Source organism: Spermophilus citellus (assembly GCF_964194105.1).
Source record: "Spermophilus citellus genome assembly, chromosome: X".
NCBI classification, from domain to species: Eukaryota; Metazoa; Chordata; class Mammalia; order Rodentia; family Sciuridae; genus Spermophilus; species Spermophilus citellus.
Genome location: NC_138190.1, coordinates 106,192,183 through 106,216,811, shown reverse-complemented (window position 1 = coordinate 106,216,811; position 24,629 = coordinate 106,192,183). Strand labels below are relative to the sequence as shown.

Sequence of the window (24,629 nt, the reverse complement as noted above, 5' to 3'; positions counted from 1 at the left end):
ATGTGATATATATACACAATGGAGTTATACTCAACCATAAAGAATAATGCAACTGTCATTTGCAGGAAAATGGACGGAGCTTGAGAGCATTATGTTAAGCAAAATAAGACAAATTCAGAAAGTTAAGAGTAGTATGTTTTCTTGCCTATGTAGAAACTAGAGAAGATTTTTTAAAAATCCCTTCTCTTTTCAACTCAGTAAAAGAGAAGGGATACCAATAGAACAGAGAAAAGGGATCAGGGGGAGGGAGGAGGGAAGAAAAAGTGGGACAACATTGACCATATTGTACTATTATACTGTATGCATGTATGAATATGTAACAATAAATCAGACTATTATATATAATTATAATGTGACAATAAAAAGAAACAAAAAGAAAGAAAGCTGGGGGATGGTAATGAATCCTGGAAAAAAAAATGAAAGTTGTGTCTCATCAAGACAACTTTTACCCTGCAACATGGTCATGCAAAGCCTTAAAAAGGAGGACCTAGCTAAGTAGTCTGACAAAACAAAGTGCAGATTCTATAATAAACTGACTATATGGCTAGGAATAATGCTGCTACCTGGAACTACCCATCCTATTTTCACCTCCCACCTGCCTGAAAAATAATATGAGCAAGTAACTTCTTGATGTTAGGCACTACTGCTTCCTTTTGCCAATGCTAGCAGTTTCCTTCTCCCTACCCAAGAAGGACTCTTAGGATAGAGCCACTCTGGATTATCAAGATAGGCCAAAGGCAGGGATACATAAGAGGTTTGCCTTGGATCCTTAATGTCAAGTCCCCAAACAGACCATCTATTCTTCCAGAGCTAGAACTATTTGGGGGAGAAAAACAGTGGGAATTCCAGAGTTGTTTCCTTCCTTTCTGAACACAAATTAATCAGTGGCAAGCAAACAAACAGCTTCTCTGAAAAGCTGCCTAGTGCAATGGCAAGAACATGGGCTTTGGGGTAGGAGAGATATAGAGTGGAGTCCCAGCTTATCCTATGTGTGACCTTGAGTTAGGCATCTAATTTCTCTAAACTTCCAATTCTCTTTTACAAAATGGGAATATCAACTATATTACAGAGTTGTCATAAACATTAAGTGAGACTGGAAACAAGAATGCCTGCTGCACAGTACCCAGAATAAATTATTCAAATATGATTTTCTCTCCCTCCCAGTCCCTGCTTAACCATACCACACAGCTGGACTCCTCTTGACAGGCAGAGACAGAAAGGATGTCTCAACAGCTGTATGCGTGTCTGTTGTGGTAATGGATGTTTGGTTTAGGTTTGAAATTGTTTTTTAATTTGGGTTTTTGGCTGGGTTGATGGCAGAAGAGAATGGAGGTAAGAGTAGGACCAAAAATGTTCAAAGGTGCAAGTTAGGCTTGATAGGTCTTTATTAGGTATCAACTTTCCAAGAGCTCATTGGAAATACATAACTTGGGCAGATCATGAAGAGTGGAGCAAGCAGGAGGGGAGAAAAATTAGGCAAGTGTTCTGGTCATTTAGTGTCATATGGAATTTGAACACTGAGGAATGGTAATGGAAAAGGGATTCAGCAGATTATAAATGGGGTTACAAGAGGGGATTCATTGGACCCAAGCAAAATGTAAAAACAGAATGATAATGCATGCCTATATGAACTATTTTGGCTAAGAAGACATGACCATACCTGAAACCTTCCTATCCTATATATGTGGGGAAGGAAAACAATATTAATCCCAACTCACTTTATCCCTAATCCATATTATATGTTCTTCCATATATTTCAACTGCAACATTTAATGGCATCGAAGATGTTATTTCACTGTGATACATCAAGAATTGTCACAAAGCATTTTTGAAAAAGGACTGAACACCTTAGGTGTCTGAAATATTATAAAGTGTTTTCTTTTCTAGTATAAAAATAGGCTATGCCCACATTCAGATTGCAGCTGATTTAAGTTTTTCACCTATATTAAATGTAAATTGCTATATACTTAATATATTGAATGAAATACACTGAATTAGTCAGTACTCAAATATAAATGAATAGAATGACTAGGTCAATAGGCACTTATTCTTGCATTGTCCATGGAAACCATGTTCTTCTCCTATAATCCCACCGTAGTTTCAAAATAGGTATTTTATTCTCATAAGGCACTGGTAGCTCAAGTCCTTCTCGGGAGCTATTATGTCTGCTTCCCTTACTCTTCCATCTCTCACAAAAAAATACTAACAGAATACTTTGGCTAATAAACATTTAAAAATCCCAAAGAAGTCAAGAAATGAAAGATGCATCCCTCCCTAAAATTTCTCTTTTGCCTTTTCTTAGAGGCAGTAACCCAGAGGGCTTTGGGCAGGATAAAAGGCAAGTTTACTGAAGTATCAATGTAAAGAATTCCTTAGATATTCTTGCAGAAGGGCAACGAACTTTCGCCTACCAAATAAAATTTGTTTAAGTTAGTAACTGACAACTAGCAGCTAATAGAGCACAGAATCTTTTTTTAGTTTATGTCCTTTTCAAACTTACAGGGGGTTATTGAATAAGGCCATAGGACTGGGATTGCCAGCATTTTTCGTGCTGCAATTTCATTACACCTCCCTCTTTCCAAAGAAAGTTCTGGTTCATATATGTTATATTTGAAATTGTGAACCTTTGGGAATGACTTTCCTCCACCCCCCTCAGAGATAGTGATAAATCCTCTGGAAGTCCTAAGGTCAAGGATAGGATAATCTCTAGCAAAAGGTATGATGTCCATAAGTACTACTATCAACAACTGTTCCTACTACTATTTTGCTTCTTCTTCCTCCTTTTCTACCTTTCCCTCCACCCCTTCTTCTCCCACACCACCATTTATTTAGCCTTGATTATAATGCCAGGTCCAGTAACAGGAGTTTTCCATGTCTTACCTTTTCCTTTTAAGATATCAGTCCAAGTTTTATGGATGATGAAATGATGAAACTGAAGCTCAGAGATGTTCAGTTACACACTTGGCATGATTCCTGTCTGTCCACCTCCAAAGCTACCATATCACACTGCATCTGAGAACCTACATATCATTTCTAGGGCAACCAAGTTATAAAAACAAGGCTTTGGTGAGCACAATGGCGCATGCTCGTATTTACAGCCACTCAGGAGGCTAAGGCAGGAAGATAACAGGTTCCAGGGTTGCAACTTAGCAAGACCCTTTCTCAAAATAAAAACAAAAACTAAAAGGGCTGGGAAAGAAGCTAATAGTAAAGCACTCTTGGGTTCAATCCCCCATAGTGAGAAAGGGAAGCTCTGGAAATGGGCAAGAGAGTCCTTGGAGAGGTGCCTGAACACCAAGTCAGGAAAAGAAGGGGAGCATGTGTGGTTGGAAGTAGTGGATCTAGTAAGTTCTATTGTTAGTTACTCAGTAACAAAATAATAACCAAGAGCTTTACACATGTGTTTATTTGCAATTCCAATTGTTTTCCACTTCAAAAGGATAAAAACTACCACCCTATTTCTCTCTCATTTTCATGATCCAACTCTTTGTAGCTTTGCATTTCCTTACAACTTACTTTCTTCTTGACCTCTTTGAATCTATCTTCTATTTTCATCTTTGCACAGAACTTTGTCCCTCAAAGATCACTAATGATATTTTATTCTATGTTTTCTCTGCACCAATGGATTCTATCAAAACTTTCATACCATAAGGATCTCTTTTCCTTTGAAATTTTGATCCTTGGTTTCTGATGGTATTCCTCTTCCCTTAACTGTTCTTTCCACCTTTCCTTTGCTCTCCTCCAGAACCCACATCCCTATCTCATATTTCTTACTCACTACAAGTCATCTTGAAAAATGGGTCCAGGAACCACCAGTGACAAGGAGACATCCAAGTAGTATATACATTAGTCTTGCAAAAGAATGTGTAATAGATCAATTAGGGGTACAAGCTCTGAAGAAAAAGAATCTGGATTCAAATCCCCACTACGTTACCTACTGGTGGCATGACCTTGGCAAATCACTTACATCTTTCTGTACCTCCATTTATCTAACTGCAAAGCAAGAATAACAACAGTGTTTACATCATAGAATTTTTGTGAGGATTAAATGAGTTAACACATATAAAATGTTCACCTGGTGGAGAGGAAATACTCACTGTTATTTCTTATCGTACTCTTTAAAACATGAAACCTAAAACTTTTATTCTTTCCACAAATGAAGAGTTTACTTCTGATATTTAACTTTAAAAATATATACCATACCTTGGTAATCTCATTAAAGCACCACAGTCTTTATATTTATTTTCAGAAGATCAATTGTTGTTGTATTCTGAGCAACAAACAATTATTGGAAATCCATCTTAGCTCCCCTTCTCCTGCACATTCTCCACGGCTTGAAGTGCTACTTAGATGCTGATGACTTCCAGGTTTATCCCTTTCCCAGATCCCTCTCCTAACCTGCAGATACAGCCAACAAGCTGCCTAGCAGGCATTTCCCACCTGACTCTCTGAGCCATGCACAACAAACCTCACATGTATAAAAAGAACTCTATTTCCTAACCTAGGTAAAGGCAACAGACCCATTTAGCCCTCCAAGGCATAAAGCTATGGATCATTCTAGTAGTCTCTCTCATTGCATCTACCTGATCATCAGACTCACTTTTTGCAATGATTCTTACAACTTACATTTTGGCTGAACCAAACTTCTGATACATATCTCTAGGATTATCACCGTTCTATTTTCTTGCATATCACCACCTATTCTCCTTTATCTCATTTTTGTTGGCAAAATTCTACTCATATTTCAAGATAATTCCATTTATATTTCCAATTTTTAGTCTTTCCCAAGTCCCTCAGGCAGAATTAGGTGTTTCTTCTTCTATCTTAGCTTGTCATCTTGAAATTACCTTCATTACAACAATGATCACTTCATATTCTATTTGCCATTTTGCCAGTAAGATTCTCAACCAATCTGTGTTCCTCGAGGGCAGGAATCATTTTCTATTTACTGTTATACACCCAGAAGCTTAGGGAACCATTTCAATCATATGATTTGTCATTCCCATCCTCACTAATACTTCTGCTGTGTGCCTCTCCAGCAAAGAGAAGTAATTTATTTTTTTCTTCTTTGACATTTGACCGAAATGCATTATCTCCACTAAATTTTTCCTGATTACACTTGTTTCACCCTAATCACACCTGAATTTTATCATGTCTTCAGTGCTTATAGAGGGCTCCTCCAACAAACATGTTTGTACTTGAATTGTTTACATTCCATTCCTTCTTCTAGCTCAATCTTCCTAAAACATTTAGGGATCATCTCCCGAAAACATTTATAGCAGCACTTTTTAAATTACTTGCTTTTCAAAGACCTGTTTTGGGGCTTGAAGAAGAGGTCAAACCGCTAGTACATAGGCCCCAAGATTTTTGCTCTTCCCAAACCTAATACCCTTCCAGGGAGCAATAGCATCAGAAAAGGGAAAGGAACAAGCCACCTAAAATGTGAACTCCAAAGAGAAATATTTCCAAAAGTGATTGAAGCTGAGACCCAGTGCTAGGTAGAAAGCTGAAATTCCCCAAATTAAGGGAAACCTCTCTTTCTTCTCTTTCAACTCATCTTCTTTCTTTCTTCTTTGTCCTAAGCCTGAAAAAGCAGGGCCACCCAGCTCCTTAAAAGGTTTGTGAAGGGCCATAAAAAAGCAACCTGCCCATGCAGCTTCTGGGATAGATTAACCCATCATATTGTAGCAACTCTGGAGAGGAAAAAAGAAGATGGCACATTAAATTTCCAGGAAAGTGTTTTAATGTGTTCAGTGTCCTAAAAGCTAAGAACAAAACAAAGTAAACTTGTAAGGGCTCTATTACATTCATTTGTACTTACTGTACTGCATAATTTTCCACTAGATATTGTGCTTTCCCCAGCTATACTAAAAGCTCCTGGGGGTCATCAACCATGTGTATTTCTTTTGTAGCTTCTAAGATGATCATCATATTGAGCATGTCGTGTATGCTCCAAGAAGTACTGTTGACTGAGTGATTACTAAGTATTTATTTTTCCCTTTGCTATTTTTCAGGAATGCTTGTTATTCACAGAATCATGGAATCTTGGAAGCCAAAAGGAAGTATCCATCTGTTGGTATACATTTTTCCTTGACTATGCATTATACAGAGATTTCCTTTGGAAATATAAACAAAGGATGCCTGATGAGCCAGGACAAAGAACTATATATAGAGATCAAGTGGCCAGAGTAGCAAGGTCAAGGCATGCCCTTCCTTAACCAGATTAAAGGGAGTCTTGATCTGCTTCTACCTCCTTCCCATGACCCCAAAGAAATTATTTTCAACTGCCTATTTACTGAATTCTGAAAGCTGAGCAGCAAGTATAACAAGCTACAATTCAGCTAATAAATCTGTGGTGATCTTAATCTCTGTTTCTGTAATAATAGGAAGACTGCAGCTTTGTTTACTTTCTGAAGAGAATAGAGAACAGGGAGAAAGAACTAGGATAGGGAGGCAGTATTTATGGCTTCTTTATGAAAAGTCAATCTGTGACAAAAACATTTGCAGACAATAAGGAAGGGAACAGGTTTGGCAGGGAAATAGCCTATTCCAGTTTTCTCAGAAGTGCCTTAGATGTGAAACCTCCACCCCCACCCAATGTAAAATGCCTGGTTTGCACTGTGAATATAGTTATTCCTTATAGACAAATCTGGATTAGTTAAAATGAAAACAAACCAAACCATCCTTAAGTGTCTGGCTCTCAAGTTTGACAGTATCCTATTATTTCATTTTATAAAGTATTTATAAGCATTTATGAAATTTCAAGTCCCTCCTTTAACTCCATTTCTAATCCTGGGGCTTGTCCTGAAGCATTTTGGACACACAGGCTTTGCATTGAATGAATATAATAAGTAGCCTGGATTCACCCTATTATTAAGGGGAAGGTAAGGGCACAGCCCTAACCTTTCACACAGGATGATGTCATAGAGGACAGACATAGCCTTCCACAAGCTATCCCATAAGGCCCCTATCAAGGATAGAATCCTAAACTGAAAAACTCTTAAGTTAAACCAGAAAAATATACTTTCATGTTCAACATTTATCATATTATCTCACTATTCTTTCTTAGTTTTCAGTTAATGTTTTTATCCCATTGTCCATATTTATTGCATGTGGATATCCACATCAGGGTAGGCTTTTGTAGTGTAAACCCTCAGAAAGTAGACACTGCATCTGCACTGTTTTCTTTGGATCTGGTATGGTGACATGCATACAGAAGTACTAGTAAAAGGTGACTTTTTGTGTAGCCAGAACAGACAGTACATACATGATGGGATTTAACAAACATCCTTAAGAGTTTTCCTTGAATACTTACTTTGCTAGCTCATCACAGGGCTACTTTCCCCTCTTATTTTACTTATACTAGTGCCACCTCCTTAAGGCTCAGGGTGTAATGCTAACTTCAGAAAAGCACTGATAAAGCATCAACTGTTATCCAAAAGGTCAGAGTGAGTCCTCCCCTACCAAAACAATGATGAATTAATTTGGGAGGGGAGACTAGCTCCTTGCCACTTGAAAACAGTAGGGCACAGAATGTAAAGGCTTGGTTGGCAGCAAGAGCTGGGAAAGGTTGGAATAGGGCTGTGTTTGGGTAAGGCTGGTCACAGTGATAAGCTTCCCTGGGGTGAGGAGATGAAACACTAGAGAGGTGCTAACATAAATGAGCAATAGAAATAAACCACTTACTTTGCTATTTTGACTACTACTTGCTCTGTGTTTAATAGTCTTTTGATTAGAATGAGGAAGGTGATAATTATAATTTCTAACCATATTTTATTCACTATTAAGTGTTACTCCACCTTCAATCATGCAAGTTCTAAACCAAAGGATCACTTATCTAGTCTCCTATTCACAATACTCCATTGTCCCTTCACCAGTGTGGATTTCTTATGCTGTAATCTAGCAGCATAATCAGAAGCTTTGAAAGAACAGAACACAGAGGGATTCTGACTAGCTGAAAACCACTCTGAACTACTATTTTGTTTCTCTCCTCTTGGAAAGGATGAGACAGTAGAGAAAAAGTACAGAATAAAGTAACCATTTACAGAATTGTGACATATGAAATCTGGAAATACACTGAAGGCTGTAGAGTCAGTTTTAACTCCTTATTTTATAGGTAAGGACGCTGAAGCTGGGCGGTTAAATTACTTACATTTATGTGGCCAGTTAACAGAACAGCCAAGTCTAGAACCCAATTTTCCAACTCACATTCCAATTTTTTTTCTTTTATGTCTTATGCTTCTTCTCTAATCCCCTATCCTATTCTATGCTCTCACACCTAAGTTTAACCAGTACCATATATACCTACATAAAGTACCATTCTGTTCCACAGAGTGCCACACAGGGATTAAGTTGCAATGGTATGCTCATCATACAAGTACACTCTACTCCAGGAAACCCAAGACTTTAAGTCCAAACAACTGGAAGATGTGGCGCTATTCATATAATAAGAGCAAGTCTTTGCTTTATAAGAAACAAAGTCTCTACAGTCTCTTAAATAGGAATACCCAGGTGGTATTATAGTAAAATATTTAACTACTTAAAATAAAATAAACTTGAACACTTAACATTCATCTGTCATACAAGTAAGATTAGAACTAGAAAATCAGGCTCTAAATAGAATCAGAAACATTCTTATCCATCATTACCCATGAGGAATCCTCTATTTTTTTATATGGCCCTATTTAGATTTTAAGGCCTATGATCAGTTCTTCAACAAAAGCAACACAAAACTAAATGATACATGGGTCTGGGGTGTGGCTCAGTGTTAAGAGTGTTTGCCTAGCATGTGTGAGGCGCTGGGTTTGATTCTCAGCACTGTGTATAAATAAATGAATAAAATCAAGGACCATCAACAACAACAACAAAACTACACTGATAAAGCTGAAGTTTTGTGCATGTTGTTGAGAAAGAGAAAGGAATAAAATCTTTCTTTCATGATGCTCAATAAAGAAGAAGTCAACTTCTCTTTTAAGCTATGCTCTAATATTCTATGTAGGTAACAATTTTAAAAAATCCTTATACTTGTACAGCACTTTACAATACACAGACAACCTCAATGTAGACATTGTTTGTTGATGAAAAGAATAAGAGGAAAGACGATGAGTGAGGGCCAGGTAGGGTGCATGGTATAGCTAAGACCAAAGGCAGGGAATGAAGGGAGGACAGGCAAGCAGTCTTAATCATATTGTTACAGAAACAATATTACACTAATGTCCCTCACCTTACCTCAAGGACTCAGAGTTCCCAACTTCCTTATGATACCCCAGTAAAATCTTTAGGCAGTGATAATGTCCAGTTTGGTGAAAGAAGAAGCACATTTCATCTCTGATTCTCATACTACCTGCTTTTTGGAAAGGAGAGGGATGCCCTCTTTGACTGCTATCCCCGCAATTCATCACCATTACCCATTTTTAAAAACATAGATATCTGTCACTTTTCTTCTTAGGACAAACATCCTAAAGGAATGAGACTTTCTAAAACTTCCATTCGGACCTTTGTTCCAAATGACTGAGCTATACTCTATCAAAATACAAGTCCCAAATGATTGCCCAATCCAGGTCCTCTGAAAAAATTGCAAATATTTCTGTTACATACCTCAACCTGCTGGCAAATCTGTATTAGTTTGGCCATTTGATTTTCTAGTTCACTGTTGCGTTTAACCAGGTTGGTGAGGTTCATCTCCAGAGTTTGCTGTCATCGCAGAGAATGTGAAGCCAGAGGGAAACAGGGAAGAAGGGGGGGGGGGGAAAAGAACAATGAGACCAAGAACCAATATCATGTAGAGATCATTCAATAAATAGATATTTCAGAGATTCATTGAGCACTTGCTACAGGCCGGCCTGTTCTAGATACTAGTTAATAATGCTGTCCATCTGTTCCAGAGTGTAATTATTGGGCAAAAGACAATATTCCTCACTTTGTAGGTAGATGTAGGGATTTATTAACATTAAACAATGTAATATTTTATAATATTATAATATTTGGAACTTTTCAAAATATCTCACAGCAAATATCTCAATTTTCCCTCATAGTAATTTTATAGCATATAAAAATTGGTAGCATCTCTTCTACCAATGAGTAAACTAAGAAAACTATAATTTATTGAATGATTACTGCTTGCCAGATTATACTCCATGCAATTTCATATATACCATTAATATATTGTAACAATTTCACAAAGGAGATGCTAGTATTTTACTGATGAGAAAGCTGAACTTCAGAGTGAGTGTAAAGCATTTTGAAGTCATATAAGTTTGCAGCAAAGTGAGGATTGGAACCCAGATCTCTATCCCCTAGACACAGTTTTGACTCAGTACTCTGGTTTTTGTGTTTTGTTTTATTTTGTTGGTCTTCTTGTTGATGACACTATAAATTTATCTGTAGGCTCCATCAAAGAGAAATTCATAAAAATCAAGCATTGCATCTCACAACATTCCTTCTTTGGAACTAAGGCAACATCCACAGATATGCTCAGCTTCAAACACAAGGCCTCAACTATGTCTAGAGGACATCCGTTGCTTACCATCATTTATTAGCACATGCATTCTTTTATGTACACATTAGGAGAGTACTTTGCATATTTGTTGAAAATAAAGTAGCTAGAACAGTATTTGGAACTCCGGTATATTTTCAGTTGAGCAGGCAACTCTCTCCTATTCCTTATGTGAAGATTTGAGTGCTATTTTACTCTAGATGAATTATGGGTTTTTAAATCCTTTTCTCTCCTCAAGTCTTTATCTTTGATGGCTATTTTTCCTCTAGGACCTGTCCCAATACCTTCTCATCCAACATACCAACATACCGCAAAGTCTGTTCCAAATGTAATACCCCAACTTGTTGGCCTTTGTCATGATATTATTCCTTCTGTCAGTCTTATTAACTGCTTCATTGCTGTCTCTGTGGTTATTAATGGTTTCTAATTGTTCAAAGTTCGCACTTTTGAAAGAGAGGATAAGAATAACAGTGGGCAGTGAGCAGACATGGAGGAAGAGAGGGGGCTTGTGTTCTTGGCCCTTTCCTATCTACTAAGTATCATAGCTCATTAAGTGGGCACTGTCCCTACGAATATATCTCAGAGGATATATTCACACAGACACATGTATTTCTAGGCTGGATATTCTGATTTCACTTGTTCTAAAGCTGGATTTTTAAAAAAATATATATTTATTTTTTTAGTTGTAGTTTGACACAATACCTTTATTTATATATTTTTATGTGGTGATGAGGATTGAACCCAGGGCCTCGCACGTGCTAGGTGAGCACTCTACCGCTGAGCCACAACCCTAGCCCTCAAACTGGATTTTGAAGACCACCTTAACCATTGCTTCCCTTCTTGCCAAGTGCCTCATTTTCTTCAGCTTTATTTCCATAAAAGTGGTTTTTCAACATTTATTACACTTTTCTTGGCTTGAGGGTTTCCTCCCTGACCTTATTTAATCCTACTAACATCTCCATCTGTGGTCTCCTTAGTAAGCACAAGGAAAGGGAAGAAGGAAAAAGGCAGAGTATTGACAATTGATTTGGGCATGATCTCTAAGCTAAATAGATACCAGATAGGGGAAAAACACAGTTTGGATTTTTTTAAATGGTAACTTTAAAAATATCTATTTATTTTTTATGTGGTGCTGAGGATCGAACCCAGTACCTCACAAGTGCGAGACAAGCGCTCTACCGCTGAGCTATAACCCCAGCCCCAGTTTGGATTTTTAATATAACAAAAATATATTGAGCATCTACTCTGTTCAGTACAGTGACTTCACAGATAGGACATGAAATTAAGATGGATTTTGAAGTATATGTTGGATTTTATCAGACAGATGGGAGAGGGCAGGGTGTTCCAGGCACAAGGAATAGCATGAGCAAAAGCAAAAATGAATAAAGTAGCTAGGCACTGTGGTGCATGTCTCTAGTCCTAGCTACTTGAAAGGCTGAGGCAGTATGATCACCTGAGCCCAGAAATTCCAGGAAAGCCTGGACAATATAAGTAAGATCTCATCTCAAAAAGAAAGGAAAGGAAGGCAGTGAAGAGGGAGGAAAGGAGGAAGAAACAGAGATATAGAGAGGAAGGAAGGGAGGGAGGGAGGGGGAGGTAAAGGAAAGAAAAGAAAGGTAGGAGGAAGGGATAGAGATACTGTTCAGAGAATGGTAGTTTAGATGGCTAGAACAGAGGGTACAAAGAGATTAGTAGGGGACAAGGTTGGAAATGGAGATCAAAGTCCTGTTATGAAGTGTGTAGATGAATTTGTACATACATTTTTTTCCAGTATAAAGTGCTTACCAAAGGCTGTTGAGCAAGCTAATGGAATCAGGGTTTCATTTAAGACATTTACCTAGCAGCAGTATGTGGGGCAGACTGAAACAGGAAAGCCTGGGGGAAAGAGACACTAGTTAGAAGACTGAAATATTAGGCAGTTGCTAATGCAGGTCTGAGCCAAGCTAAGAGGATAATGAATAGAAACACATTTGAGGAAAAGATTTGTCACTGTCAAATATGCAGAGAGTACAAGAAATATGAGCATTGGTAAAAGGCAGCTAGATTCGCTAATTAGAGATCACAGATAGCCTTTGAAAAAGGAATTTCAGTAGGGTTTTTTAAACAGATGCCAAATCATAGGGTTAAAGAGTACGTCATTAGTGACATAGTAGAGGCTACAAGTCTAGACTCCTCTTCAAAAGTTTTGTTGTAAGGTCACTGTGACAGAGCTCAGTTTGGTCAAAAGATCTAACTTAAATTAGAGAGTGGGAATTGGTAATACATCCAATTGGTCAACAATTTCCTCTACAAGTGGTCTAAATTCTTAAATCAATGGAAATTCCATGTATCAACAAATGAATATATCAACCTATTAGGTAAATATAATATGTATTGATAAATGCAGAGCAGAAACAGTATTAGAAATCTGTTTCCAACTGTGAAATATTTCCATTCAAACATAGGATTCCATGGGGAATTTTTTTTTTAACAATCATAAGTGACCTGTTGCAACACTGGTCCTGAAATTGATAACTCATAAATAATTCATAGTGCAGAGCAGGACTAAGATTCCTGCTGTGTGTTCCTCATTTATGGCCCCAAACTGAGATCACGCCTTCTCTATAAAGCCACTGAAAACAAAAATTAGAAATGAACACATAATTTTGGGTCTGGTTAGGCTATGGGCCTTGGGTTACCATCACAAAATTATGGTAAATGGTTAGTTTGCTCTGGCCCCCTAGCAATTTGCAGAATGCTAGTGCATTTTAACAACACCAAACTAGAAATGACAAGATGATTCTAATTTCAACCTTGCTTCATTAATATGAAAATGCTTTGAAAAATAAATCTTTGGCTAATGAAAACACCATCTGTTGATGGCTTTTTGCCACTGTTTTCTTACATTATGAGACATAATTTGAGGAAAACACTGAACATTTACTTACTCACTTCCTATTCATTTACAAAGAATTAAAGCCTCCTCTCAAATTGGAATTGATTCTCAATAATGAACATATGCAAAGGGAAGCAGAGAATTGAAGCAATTATGCAGCCTGTTTCCTCACCCTTTCCTTATCAAGCCTAGCACTGACAAATGATTTAGAACTAAAAATTCTGGGCCATTCTAGGTTTGAATGATTTGATTGATTTGGCCAACAGATTATCTTGTCTGTACTCTGGCTGAGTAAACAAAGTGTGTGTGTGTGTGTGTGTGTGTGTGTGTGTGTGTGTGTGTGTATACATGTGTGTATGTGCACATGAGTGTATAAATTCTCTTTAGGTAAAAATAAACATGCTTTGTTGTCATTTAGTTTGAAGAATTGGTTTGTTTTGTTCTTTTCTTGTGCAGTCCTGTTAATGACTGGGCCAGGTTCCCTCTGTCTAAACTCAGTTAGTACAACTTTCTCAGAATAGTTGAACCATGACAGCAAGAGAGCCAAAGTGGCAGAGGAGATTGGAATGGAGATATCTGCTGGGAGGAAATGGGGACAGGAGGTTGGCAGGGAGAGCAGGATGAAGCTCCCATTTCCTGCTGCAGGAGGTTACCTCTGGGTCCTCTGTGCTTCCCCTTTGTGAGGGTTAGAGAAACCAATTTGTTTATGAAACTGGGAGACCCTCTTTCCCTCCAGATGTCTATATCATTCTAGCTCTTACAAAACTGTACATGTGTCTAAACAACACAAAGCAAGGAGAAGATTTGGCTGGCTTGCATAATTGAGATTCAAACGGCCCAAGTTAGCTAAATTGGCAGTCTACACTGATTCCATTTTTACCCATGTTCCACTTCATTTGTGTTATATAGACAGCCTCTTTGTGCTCCATAGTACCTTTCCCAAAGATGAACATGTTTTGCCATCTGAGAAAGGTGGGCACAGGTTATTCTTCCAGAAAGCATCCATCCAATTTTAAAAAATGACTTGTCTAACCCTATAAAAACAATTACTTTTTTTTTTTAGCTTCTCTAGTCACAGGTTATTTCAGGTAACTTTCTTACGTGCTCCCTCAAAAAACCTGGCCATGCATCAAAACACCAGCTCTTCATTAAAGCAAGAGATTATTGTTACAGGACAAACTGGACTCTGATCTCCATCTGTCATACTCTATGAAGGCAGATGTATTCACACGTTTATGAGCACGCTTACATGCACCAACCTGACACAGTAAATTCTAAAGACTAAAATGGGATGCAGCCTTTCTGTTTGTTCTACTGAAACATCTAGTATTGCCATTGAATATCTGTATCTATCTGGCTTTCTAACAGGTACAAGGGGAACATTATCTAAACCTAGGCAAGATTCCAATCTTGGAGTTTTGATGTGGAAATTGAACCTTGAGGTGAGTAGGAGAGGGAGAAGTGAAGAGGGGAAGAAAGGATAATACATCCAAGCCTGACTCTTCCCAATTGACAGAAGACAATCTCATCTTTAAAAATAATCTGAGCCAGTGACCCCATTACTATTGTTGACATGTTCTTTTTAGACATCCTGTCTACACACAGATATTCCTAGCTCTTCCAAAAGCCAGAAGCCAGAATCTTCACATGCTTTGGGGGTCACATTCTGCCTTCTTTTTTAAATTGCTTGTCTTAAAGTACTTACTTTGCTTTCGCTTCAGTCTGTCACTTTATGTATGAATTACATATGGCCTTTCAACAACAGAACACACCATCTGGTCCACAAACTGAAGCCCACACCCTTATGCCAGAGTTTATTCTTTCCCCAAACATTTATTTGCTGTTGTATAGACACAGGCTACATCCCAGAATGAAATGCAGGTGATATACTGGATGTATATCACATAGGCCTACTCTACTTGAGGCTTGTTAGAGAATAACTAGACCCTCAAGCCAGGTGAAGCAGGTTGCATTCCTCTTCTGTACAGAAGTCTCTGTAACTACCAAACAAAGACACACACCTACTCATTTCCCCTCATCAGGAATGCTACCCTAACCATCTGCATTTTTCCCATCATCAGGCACAGAGCATAATTAATTATCTAACTTAAATGATTAAATTATTATTTGGACCTTCTTTTTTTCATTTATTTTAGTTGTAGATGGACACAATACCTTTATTTTATTTATTTATTTTATGTGGTCCTGAGGACTGAACCCCAGTCCTCACACATGCTAGGTGAGTGCTGTACCACTGAGCTACAACCACAGCCCCTTATTAGGACCTTCTAAAAGAAAATATAAACTAAAAATCTAAATCCAGTGTTTAGTTTGCTACCACTCAGAATAGTTAGCCAAAGCCACTCTACTTTCCTAAAGCCCTCAGGATTGTATTCCACTTGCACTCTTTCTCTTTTGTGCCAGCCTCTCATGCACATCCTTTCCTGTATCTTTCATTTGTTTTTCCTTCATTTCTAGAACATGAGTATGCTGTAAGGCTAAATTCTTGGCCCCCACTTGGTTCACCACTACACAAATCTACCTCCATGCTGAAGCCACTCCAATCTATTTCTCTAGCCTGGACTTTTCTGCCACTGGAAAGGCCTGAATTTCAATTCCGTCTAGGATACTTACCTTTTCCTTTCTAAGAGCACTCCATATTTACTCCATGCTTCTCTATTTCCAGATGTTTGAACACATTCTTTTCTCTGTACTAGAACATTCCGTTCCCTGAGTCCACCCCATCCCCTGATTGGAGGGGATGTAAAAACTTACCCCAAATCTCTTAGTGCCCCTCCTATGCTCCCTCACAACTCCCTATGTCTACACGGTCTTATAACTATGACCTTACTTGTCTGTCTCCCACACTAAACTGAGAGCTCCACCAGGGATGAGACTATCCTGTCGTTAATCACTGCAACCCCAAAACCTCTCCTAGTGACTGGAATCTAGTAGATGTCCAGTAAATTCTGATGAATAAGTTAAAGGTGAATGACTCACAATCACATTAAATTCAAACCTAAAGTTAAAACATTCAACCCAAACTGTTGCCTTTTCCTAATTTTCCCATTTCTGTTCTCAATGCCAGGACAATGCCTTGAATAATATAATTATTCAAGATATTTGCAACTCAAAAAATCTTTTTAAATTTCTTTCTCCCCATCATCTATAACCACTAGAGTTATATGCCAAGTCCTGTCAATTCTTTCTTCACAGACTCTCTCTAGTTTGAGACTTCTACTCTTTTAAAAATATTTTTTAGTTTTAGTTGGACACAATGCCTTTTTAATTTACTTATTTTTATATGGTGATAAGGATTGAACCTAGTGCCTTGTACATGCTAGGTGAGCACTCTACCACTGAGCCACAACCCCAGCCCAGGACTTCTACTCTTGATAAATTCATTCATGATTCTCTGTTTTTGACTTGATGACATTCTTGCCTTGACTTATCCTCTGTGCCTCAGAGCATTTTGTGAAAGAAAATCTCTGTCATGGCATTCACCTTTCTGAATTAGAACTTTCCATTTACTTGTCTGTTTCCCCTACTAAACTCAAAGACCCTTCTTGGTAGGGACTGTGTCTTTCTGTGTCCCCAGCTCCTACCACAATGTCCAAAGCATTCAGTAAATTTCAAGTATTCATTAATTGTTAAAAGAGTGAATGAATCCCTAGCCTAAATCCCTATCCTAAATCCTAAATTTGAAAATTATTCTCAAACTAATAATTTAGGTTATTAACTATTCCATCTTTTATTAGATACTGGGGATTTAACCTATGACCTTGTGCACACTAGGCAAGCACTCGGAGCTGTTCTATCTAGGAATGACAAAGAACAAGGTGTTACTTCATTATTTCAACCTTTCATGAACTTAAAGGTCACTATCACATTTTCCCTTCAAACCCCATTGCTTTGAGTTTAATAATTCTTGTTTCTTTAATCTTTCCTTACCTGTATTATGTTTCTGTAATATGTTTCTTTCCCCTCCCAAAAAAAAACAGGATTTTTATCAACCCCAAAACAATCTGAGTCAACATTTGAAAATTATTCTCAAACTAATGATCATTAGCACCTTTCAGATGTTGATGAAGAGAAGACTTAGTACAAAACAAATAACAAAAACAGAAAGATAGGAGCACAAATGATAGGAGTATTGTACTTGTTAAACTTGATCCCCCAAAAAAAAAACCAGAAAACATCTTTCAACACAGGATTCTATTAATATTAAGTTAGTATAAAGCCAGATAAATCAATATAAATCATGGAGGAAAAAGAACAAAGAATCAAAGTAGTCTTAGAACACTCTTTGAGTAGAGATAAAATAAAATGCATTTTTACCCATATAGTTACAGGGAACATGTACAGATTTATACATATTATATGTAATGGGGAGCAAATCTTGAATAGTTAGAGACAGCAAAGAAGCCAAATCTACAAGAAATAATGACTTTATGACCATTAGTTGGTTTAACTGAGAAACCCCTTGACAATTATTGGGCCTATTCCCATCCACACATGTGTGCCATGACCACTATGGGCCACACACCCCCTAAAGAAACAAGGATACACAGCCACAGAGTCATTCTCAGGCACTCATTCATGCAAGAATACACACATTCATATAAAATGATGTATATGTATGTATAGAAATATATCCTCTTTCAAGCTGATCTCTCATAAAGATATTTTTCTTCCTTACTTTTATCTTCTACTCATACTGGTTCAGAAATAGTCAAATGCCCACTGATATATAAGTTGAGAGGGTATCTGTCTTTGTCAACAGAAGTGAGTGTCAAATGGGTGAGTGGACAACTGGGAGAAGGTGGCAGCTGAGTGAGAATGGATAAGTGGATGACAGAGCAACTGAGTAGGAAGAAGGACAAGTAATCAACTGTGATAAGATTCTAGAATATCATATTTTCCAACCTTTTAACTCCTGTTGTGGCTTTCCTTTGAACATTCTCCAAGTCTCATATCTCCTTTTTCTTTGTCTGGCAATCTTTGGTTCTCTCTGTTTTGGAATCTCTTTATGTGTGGTGTGTGTGTGTGTGTGTGTGTGTGTGTGTGTGTGTATTTCCCACTGGCAAAATGCTTACTCCAGTGCCAGGTAATATTTTATAACAACAAGATCCCTCATATGTAAATGTAACTTCATTTAAGAATTATTTGTAGTAATGAGTTTATGGAAATGTAATGAGAAAAAGAAAATGTGCTTGTTTATTCCTTTCAGGAAATTCCTCTATTCCCCCTGGTTTTCATCAGCTATAGTTTTGGCAGGCTGTGGGCATGGAAATGTGAAGACATCATTCGCAAAGAGAATTATAATAATCACATCTGATTTATACAGATGTCACCATAGGGTTAGGCTGTTGGAAAATCCAGCAATCAAAATAAATAGGCATTTAAAATTAAGGACATGCCATACTTTTGCTAACACTCTGGTTTTGAAGATTGTCAGTAGTTCACAGGAGACTTTTCAGACCTCAAAAGTATTCATAGTGGCAAGACCAATTTATATCCACTAAGATGAGAACCAAAGCAAGCTACAGAAAATGGTATACTTCCTGCAAATCCATTAAGGTGACAATTCATTTGTATTTCAAAAGCATACTATGTGTGCTAAGCACTAAGGAGGATACTAAAGAAACTGATCTCAATGAATTTATGGATGTACCTGTGGTATGTTGGAGTGGACTTTCATAGTTTTAATTGAGCACTAAAAATAGGTATAATTCCTAAGCAGGCCAAGGGAATAGCACTAGCAAAAGTTAAGAGCGAGAAAAGATAATGGGATGTTTAAGAGACAAGAGGGTAAATGAAGGTAGAATGTTTCAGAGTACTGATGGGAAATGATAAATGAGCAGCATGGAAACCAAGTTGTATAGGACAGAGTATCAAGTTGAGGTCTATCAGCAATAGAGAGCCACCAACATTTGACCACTTTTTATAAAGTCAACAATCATTGTTATAATATCAATCTTTGATAAGGGGAGAAACTCATGGGATGATGAAAATTCTGGAATGTAAAATAGTTTTATACAAATGCAGTGCATATCATGAACTAAGATATATATTGGGACTAGTAAGTAAGAAGCAAGAGAAGCAGGAGAAGCAATGAACAAAACAATTACTCTTATAGGCCTTACAACTGTACTAACTATCAAGAACACAAGTATCCTTTGAAATTGAAGAATTAATTGAACCACTGGTAGCCTTTTGAAGGATGTGTGTCCTGCATCTCAATCTTTTAGGCAGACTAGACAACTAAATAAGATCCTGATACTATGTAAGTATCCCCAAGCTTTCTAATTCATTTTGAGTATATATTAAGAAGACAAGCCAGCTTCTGGTTATTCTAACCTTTCATCTATAACATAATGGTTTGTTTGTACTTTGCTGAACAAGCAAATATTAGAAACAACTAATCTTAATCAGAGAGGTTAGTACATAAAAGTTAGTTATAAACACTAAAAACGAAGCTCCAGAGTTGAAAAGTAAAAATAAATACTGTATTAGTTACAGGACAGAAAGTCAACCTCTTTGAGATATACATAAATAAAATCAGTTTTCTCCTTCTCTCCTCTTACAGGACTTCCCTGCCCCTCTCAGGGCCAGGGGAATATGCTCAGACAGTCTCCCCCCACAGCTTCTGCTAGCCAGCTTTCTTTTTTTCTCCTTGGGGAGGAATCAAGCAGATTAAGAGGATAATCCTAAATGCTTCTCTAATTTAAACTTAACCCAAAGAAGTGAGTATATATGACACTAAAAATCAGAACTGCTCTCTGCTTAATGTGGGGAACTAATATCATTTTCCACTTGGCACCAAACAAAAATGACCCCACCATACTCATGAGCACGCGCGCGTGCACATACACACACACACACACACACACACACACACACACAAAGCAGCACCTCCTTCTCCTCCCCAAAGTCCAAGATGTTCCAGACAACATAACAAACCACACAGTTGGGAATGATTCATATGTTTCCACTCTCTGTCCAAAAATGAGCAAAAATAGTTTCCACTTAATTTATAATCAAAATTTTCTGCACATTTCCTAAAAAACGAAAGGGGAACTATTAAAAATCTGCTCTTTCTTTCTCTAAAAATTACTGACTAGTCACAGACTGAAGCATCTTTTGATAAATACTTTCATGTTTCCTCTATCCCTTGAGACAAGAGTTATATAGCTGTATGATGCCAAATGTCTAATCAATCATCCAATGTTTTCATATGTTTTCAAATAGTTGGTGTTCAGTAGATACAGGCTTACTCTCTCCAGTCTTTTTGTTATCTCAACAGCACATATGGATACGGATATTTGTTTGGAAAATTTCTCAAGGCCAATGCCTTATTATAGTCCTAACACCTGCAAATATTTGGCAGAGATTGTTCCATCCTCTCCAAATCCCCCATTCTTCCTACAATCCCACTGCCATCTATCACCACTATGAAGTTGTAAGTTTATATAATATGCCCTTTCTTTGATGCTGCTAATCATTTATCTATGACCCATGAAATGTGCAGTTGCTAGAGCATAAAGTTAAGTTTCAAATCACATTTCATGAACATACATCCAAAACAAAGTGGCAGAAGGCTACAATGGAAAAAATTGTCAATTTGATCTAGACACTGAGATTTAGTTGCAGCTCTCCTACTACTAAACAATTCTGTGACTTTGGCCAAATCCCTTAAACTTTCAAAGACTCAGTTTATGCAGCTTTAAAGTGTAAGATTTCGGCTAGACCAGATATAAGGACTAAAATTTTATGATTCTAAGGATTGAAGTCAATGAGATAATCCCCCTCTGTTGCCTTGATATGAATGAGAGTATCACCTTGAGTGAAATCAAATGATAAACATTGAATTTTATATACATTAGATATAAATAATAACCTGAATTGGCACAAACCATTATCAATGTGACCACTCTCAATATTAATTACAACAAATTACAGAAGGGAAAAAGTGTCCTGTTCTGCTACCCTCATCAACATTATATATTTTACATAAGTTTGAAAGAATTTCCCAGAACATGGAAGCAAGAAAATATTCACTCCCTTCTTGCTCTCCTTACATGCTATGTAGTTCTTTCTTTCTTTCTTTCTTTCTTTCTTTCTTTCTTTCTTTCTTTCTTTCTTTCTTTCTTTCTTTCTTTCTTTCTTCTTTCTTTCTTTCTTGGTACTGGGGATTGAACTCAGATGTACTTAACCACTGAGCCACACTCCCACCCCTTTTCTGTATTTTATTTAGAGACAGGGTCTCACTGAATTGTTTAGTGCCTCGATAAATTGTTGAGACTGGCTTTGAATTCAAGATCCTCCTGCCTCAGTCTCCCAAGCAACTGGGATTACAGGCATGCGCCACCCCACCCAGCCCCTATCTAGCTCTTTATTCTAGCTTGGCCTCTGTACTCAGGTCCTATTTTGAGGTAATAATAGTACTATCCATTTAAAGATTTTATTTTTATGGAATCTTTGTTTTGTAGCTTCCTTCTTAAGAAAAATTATACCACATAGCAGGCAATGGGAATAAAACAATACATCTGACATTTGTTAGCATCAATGTGAGGTAGGAGGACTTAAGAAAAATAGGAACTTTGACTTGCACATAAACTTCAGATGCTACAACTTCAGAAAACTGTTCACTGTCCACTGAACACAAATGAAAGACTTGGAACTTCCCAGGTGGGTACTGCAAACAAATGCTTCAGTCTGTAGCCCACAATAACAAGCACTGGCACAAAATTCAATACTCAATTAAATATTTATTGCATCTAGTTGAAATTGCTAGTACAGGTCTTTGATTATCCCTCCTAATTTTGTGGTACATTAAAATTTTTTTTGTTGTTTGTTTTGAGTTTTTTTTTATTATTCTTAAGGCAGGTTTAGAATTACCAGTGTTAAGTGCTTAATGACAATTTGTAATGGCCAATAGCATATTTTGTTTCTTTTTTTTTAAAGAGAGAGAGAGAGAGAGAGAGAATTTTTAATATTTACTTTTTAGTTTTCAGCGGACACAACATCTTTGTTTGTATGTGATGCTGAGGATCGAACCCGGGCAGCACACATGCCAGGCGAGCACACTACTGCTTGAGCCACATCCCCAGCCCTAATACTTTTGTTTCTTTACTGCACTGAACATGCAAACACAAACATGTGCTAACTTCCTCCACAAAAATCTCTCATCTATATAGATACACTCAGACACCTCCACCCACACCTACACAGAGACACACCCAAACATGCAAATCAGTGCATATGCTTATTGTAGTACACCTACACAGGCACTCACATACTTAAAAGAAGAGGTAGAAAGATCATAGCAAAGATATGCAATGTGCAATATGCCACTGACAGAGGAGAGAGGGTGCTGGTTCCCTGGATGGACTACTGGTGGAGTGAGCCATGGGCTAACTCCCCTGGAATTATCCAGAAGTATATGAAAGCGTGCAGGTGAGGTTATTGCTCATGAGAACAACTTGGAGATCACTCAGTTGTCTATAGGAAAAGTGACCCATTTTATTAGGGAACTTGCTAACTGTATAACAATGTGTTAAGAGTCAAAGTCATGTAAGGAATATTTTCCAGATCCCTTACCTTGAGCTTCTCAAATCGATCATTCAGTGAGGCGACCTGATGGTCTCGGTGACGACCCACCAGTTTGCATAAGGCACAGATCAATTGGTCATCAGATACACAGTACATATTCACTTTCTCATTCTCATGGTCCAGGCAGGTGATCCCTCGAAGATGTGTGTCTGGCACTGGTTCCACCAGGCGATGGCTAGTGAAAGGTTTCTTGTTGGGGTGTGTGGCCCTTAGGCAACGGTCACAGTAGGAGACCTCACAGGTGATACATGTTTTCACTGCATCCCTTGGCGGGTCCTGCTCACAGAATTGGCAAGCAATTCGCTCACTAGACATGGCGGAACTGGGCTGATATGTCCTTTCCCGGCGGCTCTCACTTGGGGAATTGGGCCCACTGACTGAAGCCTTCTGGAAGCGATCAATAATGTTCTGCAGGGTCACATTCCTCTTGAGGCCATCCAGGCCCCGGTGGTTCAGCGAGATAACATACCTGCACGTGGGACACTGGAAAGCAGTAATGGGTTCAATGGATTCACCAGAGCTGCAGCTTGAGACCAAGATGCGATGGGCACAGCTGAAGCACAGACTGTGAGCACAAGGGAGCAGGAGGGGGTCTTCAAACAACTCAAGGCAGATTGGACAGGTCAATTCAGACTCCAGTGTTTCCATCTTTAGTGAAAATAATCCTGCTGAGGCATTAAGAACCACAGAGGCTGGGCTTTCACCTGTAAGGAATACAAAGCAAGAGTCATTAAGTATTTCCAAAGGAAAAGTGGATATTGCAAAATTATATTCTAACCAATCGAGACTTTACATGCTGGACTACCCAGGGATGCTTGAGCAATAGGAAAGTAATTTGGGAATTAATCGGGAAACCTTTCTTCCCTCTTCAAACCTTGTTTTTGACAAATGCCTGCATTTATCCTCTTGCACTAATAAATGAGCCAAGTGGCCACCTCTGGTTTTCTGATTAACATTACCATTCCAGCTCAAAATATTGGCATGATCATTCTCTCACGTATTCTCCACTGACATCTCTTCTCCAGGGCTATGATGAGTTGAAGGCCCTGCAAAATTCTTAATCTCTATTCTCCAATATTGTTCTCTATTTCACTTCAAGGAAAGATATAAGGGCTACTCCTATTTCACATCCAGTGGAAAGAAAACAAGCCCATATTTCAAGCTAACTCTCTACTTCCTGAAATGATTCCATTCTGAGAGCCTGCATGAAAAAGGAGAGATAACTTTAGAAAAATGTGGTTCTCAGTGCAGGATAATAAGTTCTTCTTCAGAGTGTGAACTTGAATTACTTCCTATTATCCCACATGGAAATGTCTGTTACATCCCATTTCTAGTAAACTGAGTTGATAGAAACAAAAAAAAAATGAGAATTCTCACTTTTGCTTTCTTTCCTCACCTTCAGAAAACCCATCAAGTCAAATGGGAATGAACTTTAAATTTTGACATATTCAGCAATAGTTGCTGATCAATGGTAGTCATACTACCTTGTGGCTTCAGTTTGATTTTATTTTTAAACACCACTGAACTAGCAAAAGTGTGTTATGAAGCTTATCTCCCATATGTCTTTTAATACTTCCTAAAACATAACCAGATGCAAATCAAGATCAAGATAGAACTTAGCCAGATGAGCAGCCAGAAATTTTA

General features: G+C 37.9%; 1 protein-coding gene across 6 annotated transcripts in view; it reads right to left on the bottom strand.

Annotated features, from left to right (window-relative positions):
- MID2 (midline 2) overlaps positions 1–24,629 on the bottom strand; it is a 92,570-nt gene that overhangs the window by 55,707 nt on the left and 12,234 nt on the right. For 5 of the 6 annotated variants that reach the window (XM_081278387.1, XM_081278384.1, XM_081278383.1 and 2 more), the window contains exons 2-3: positions 22,974–23,689; positions 9,598–9,693 (exon numbers count right to left, since the gene is read on the bottom strand). In XM_081278387.1, the coding sequence (XP_081134513.1) occupies positions 9,598–9,693; positions 22,974–23,633 (756 nt within the window). In that variant the 5' untranslated portion in view covers positions 23,634–23,689. The remainder of the gene's footprint in view (positions 1–9,597; positions 9,694–22,973; positions 23,690–24,629) is intronic. The other variant, XM_081278386.1, reaches the window with a different exon arrangement.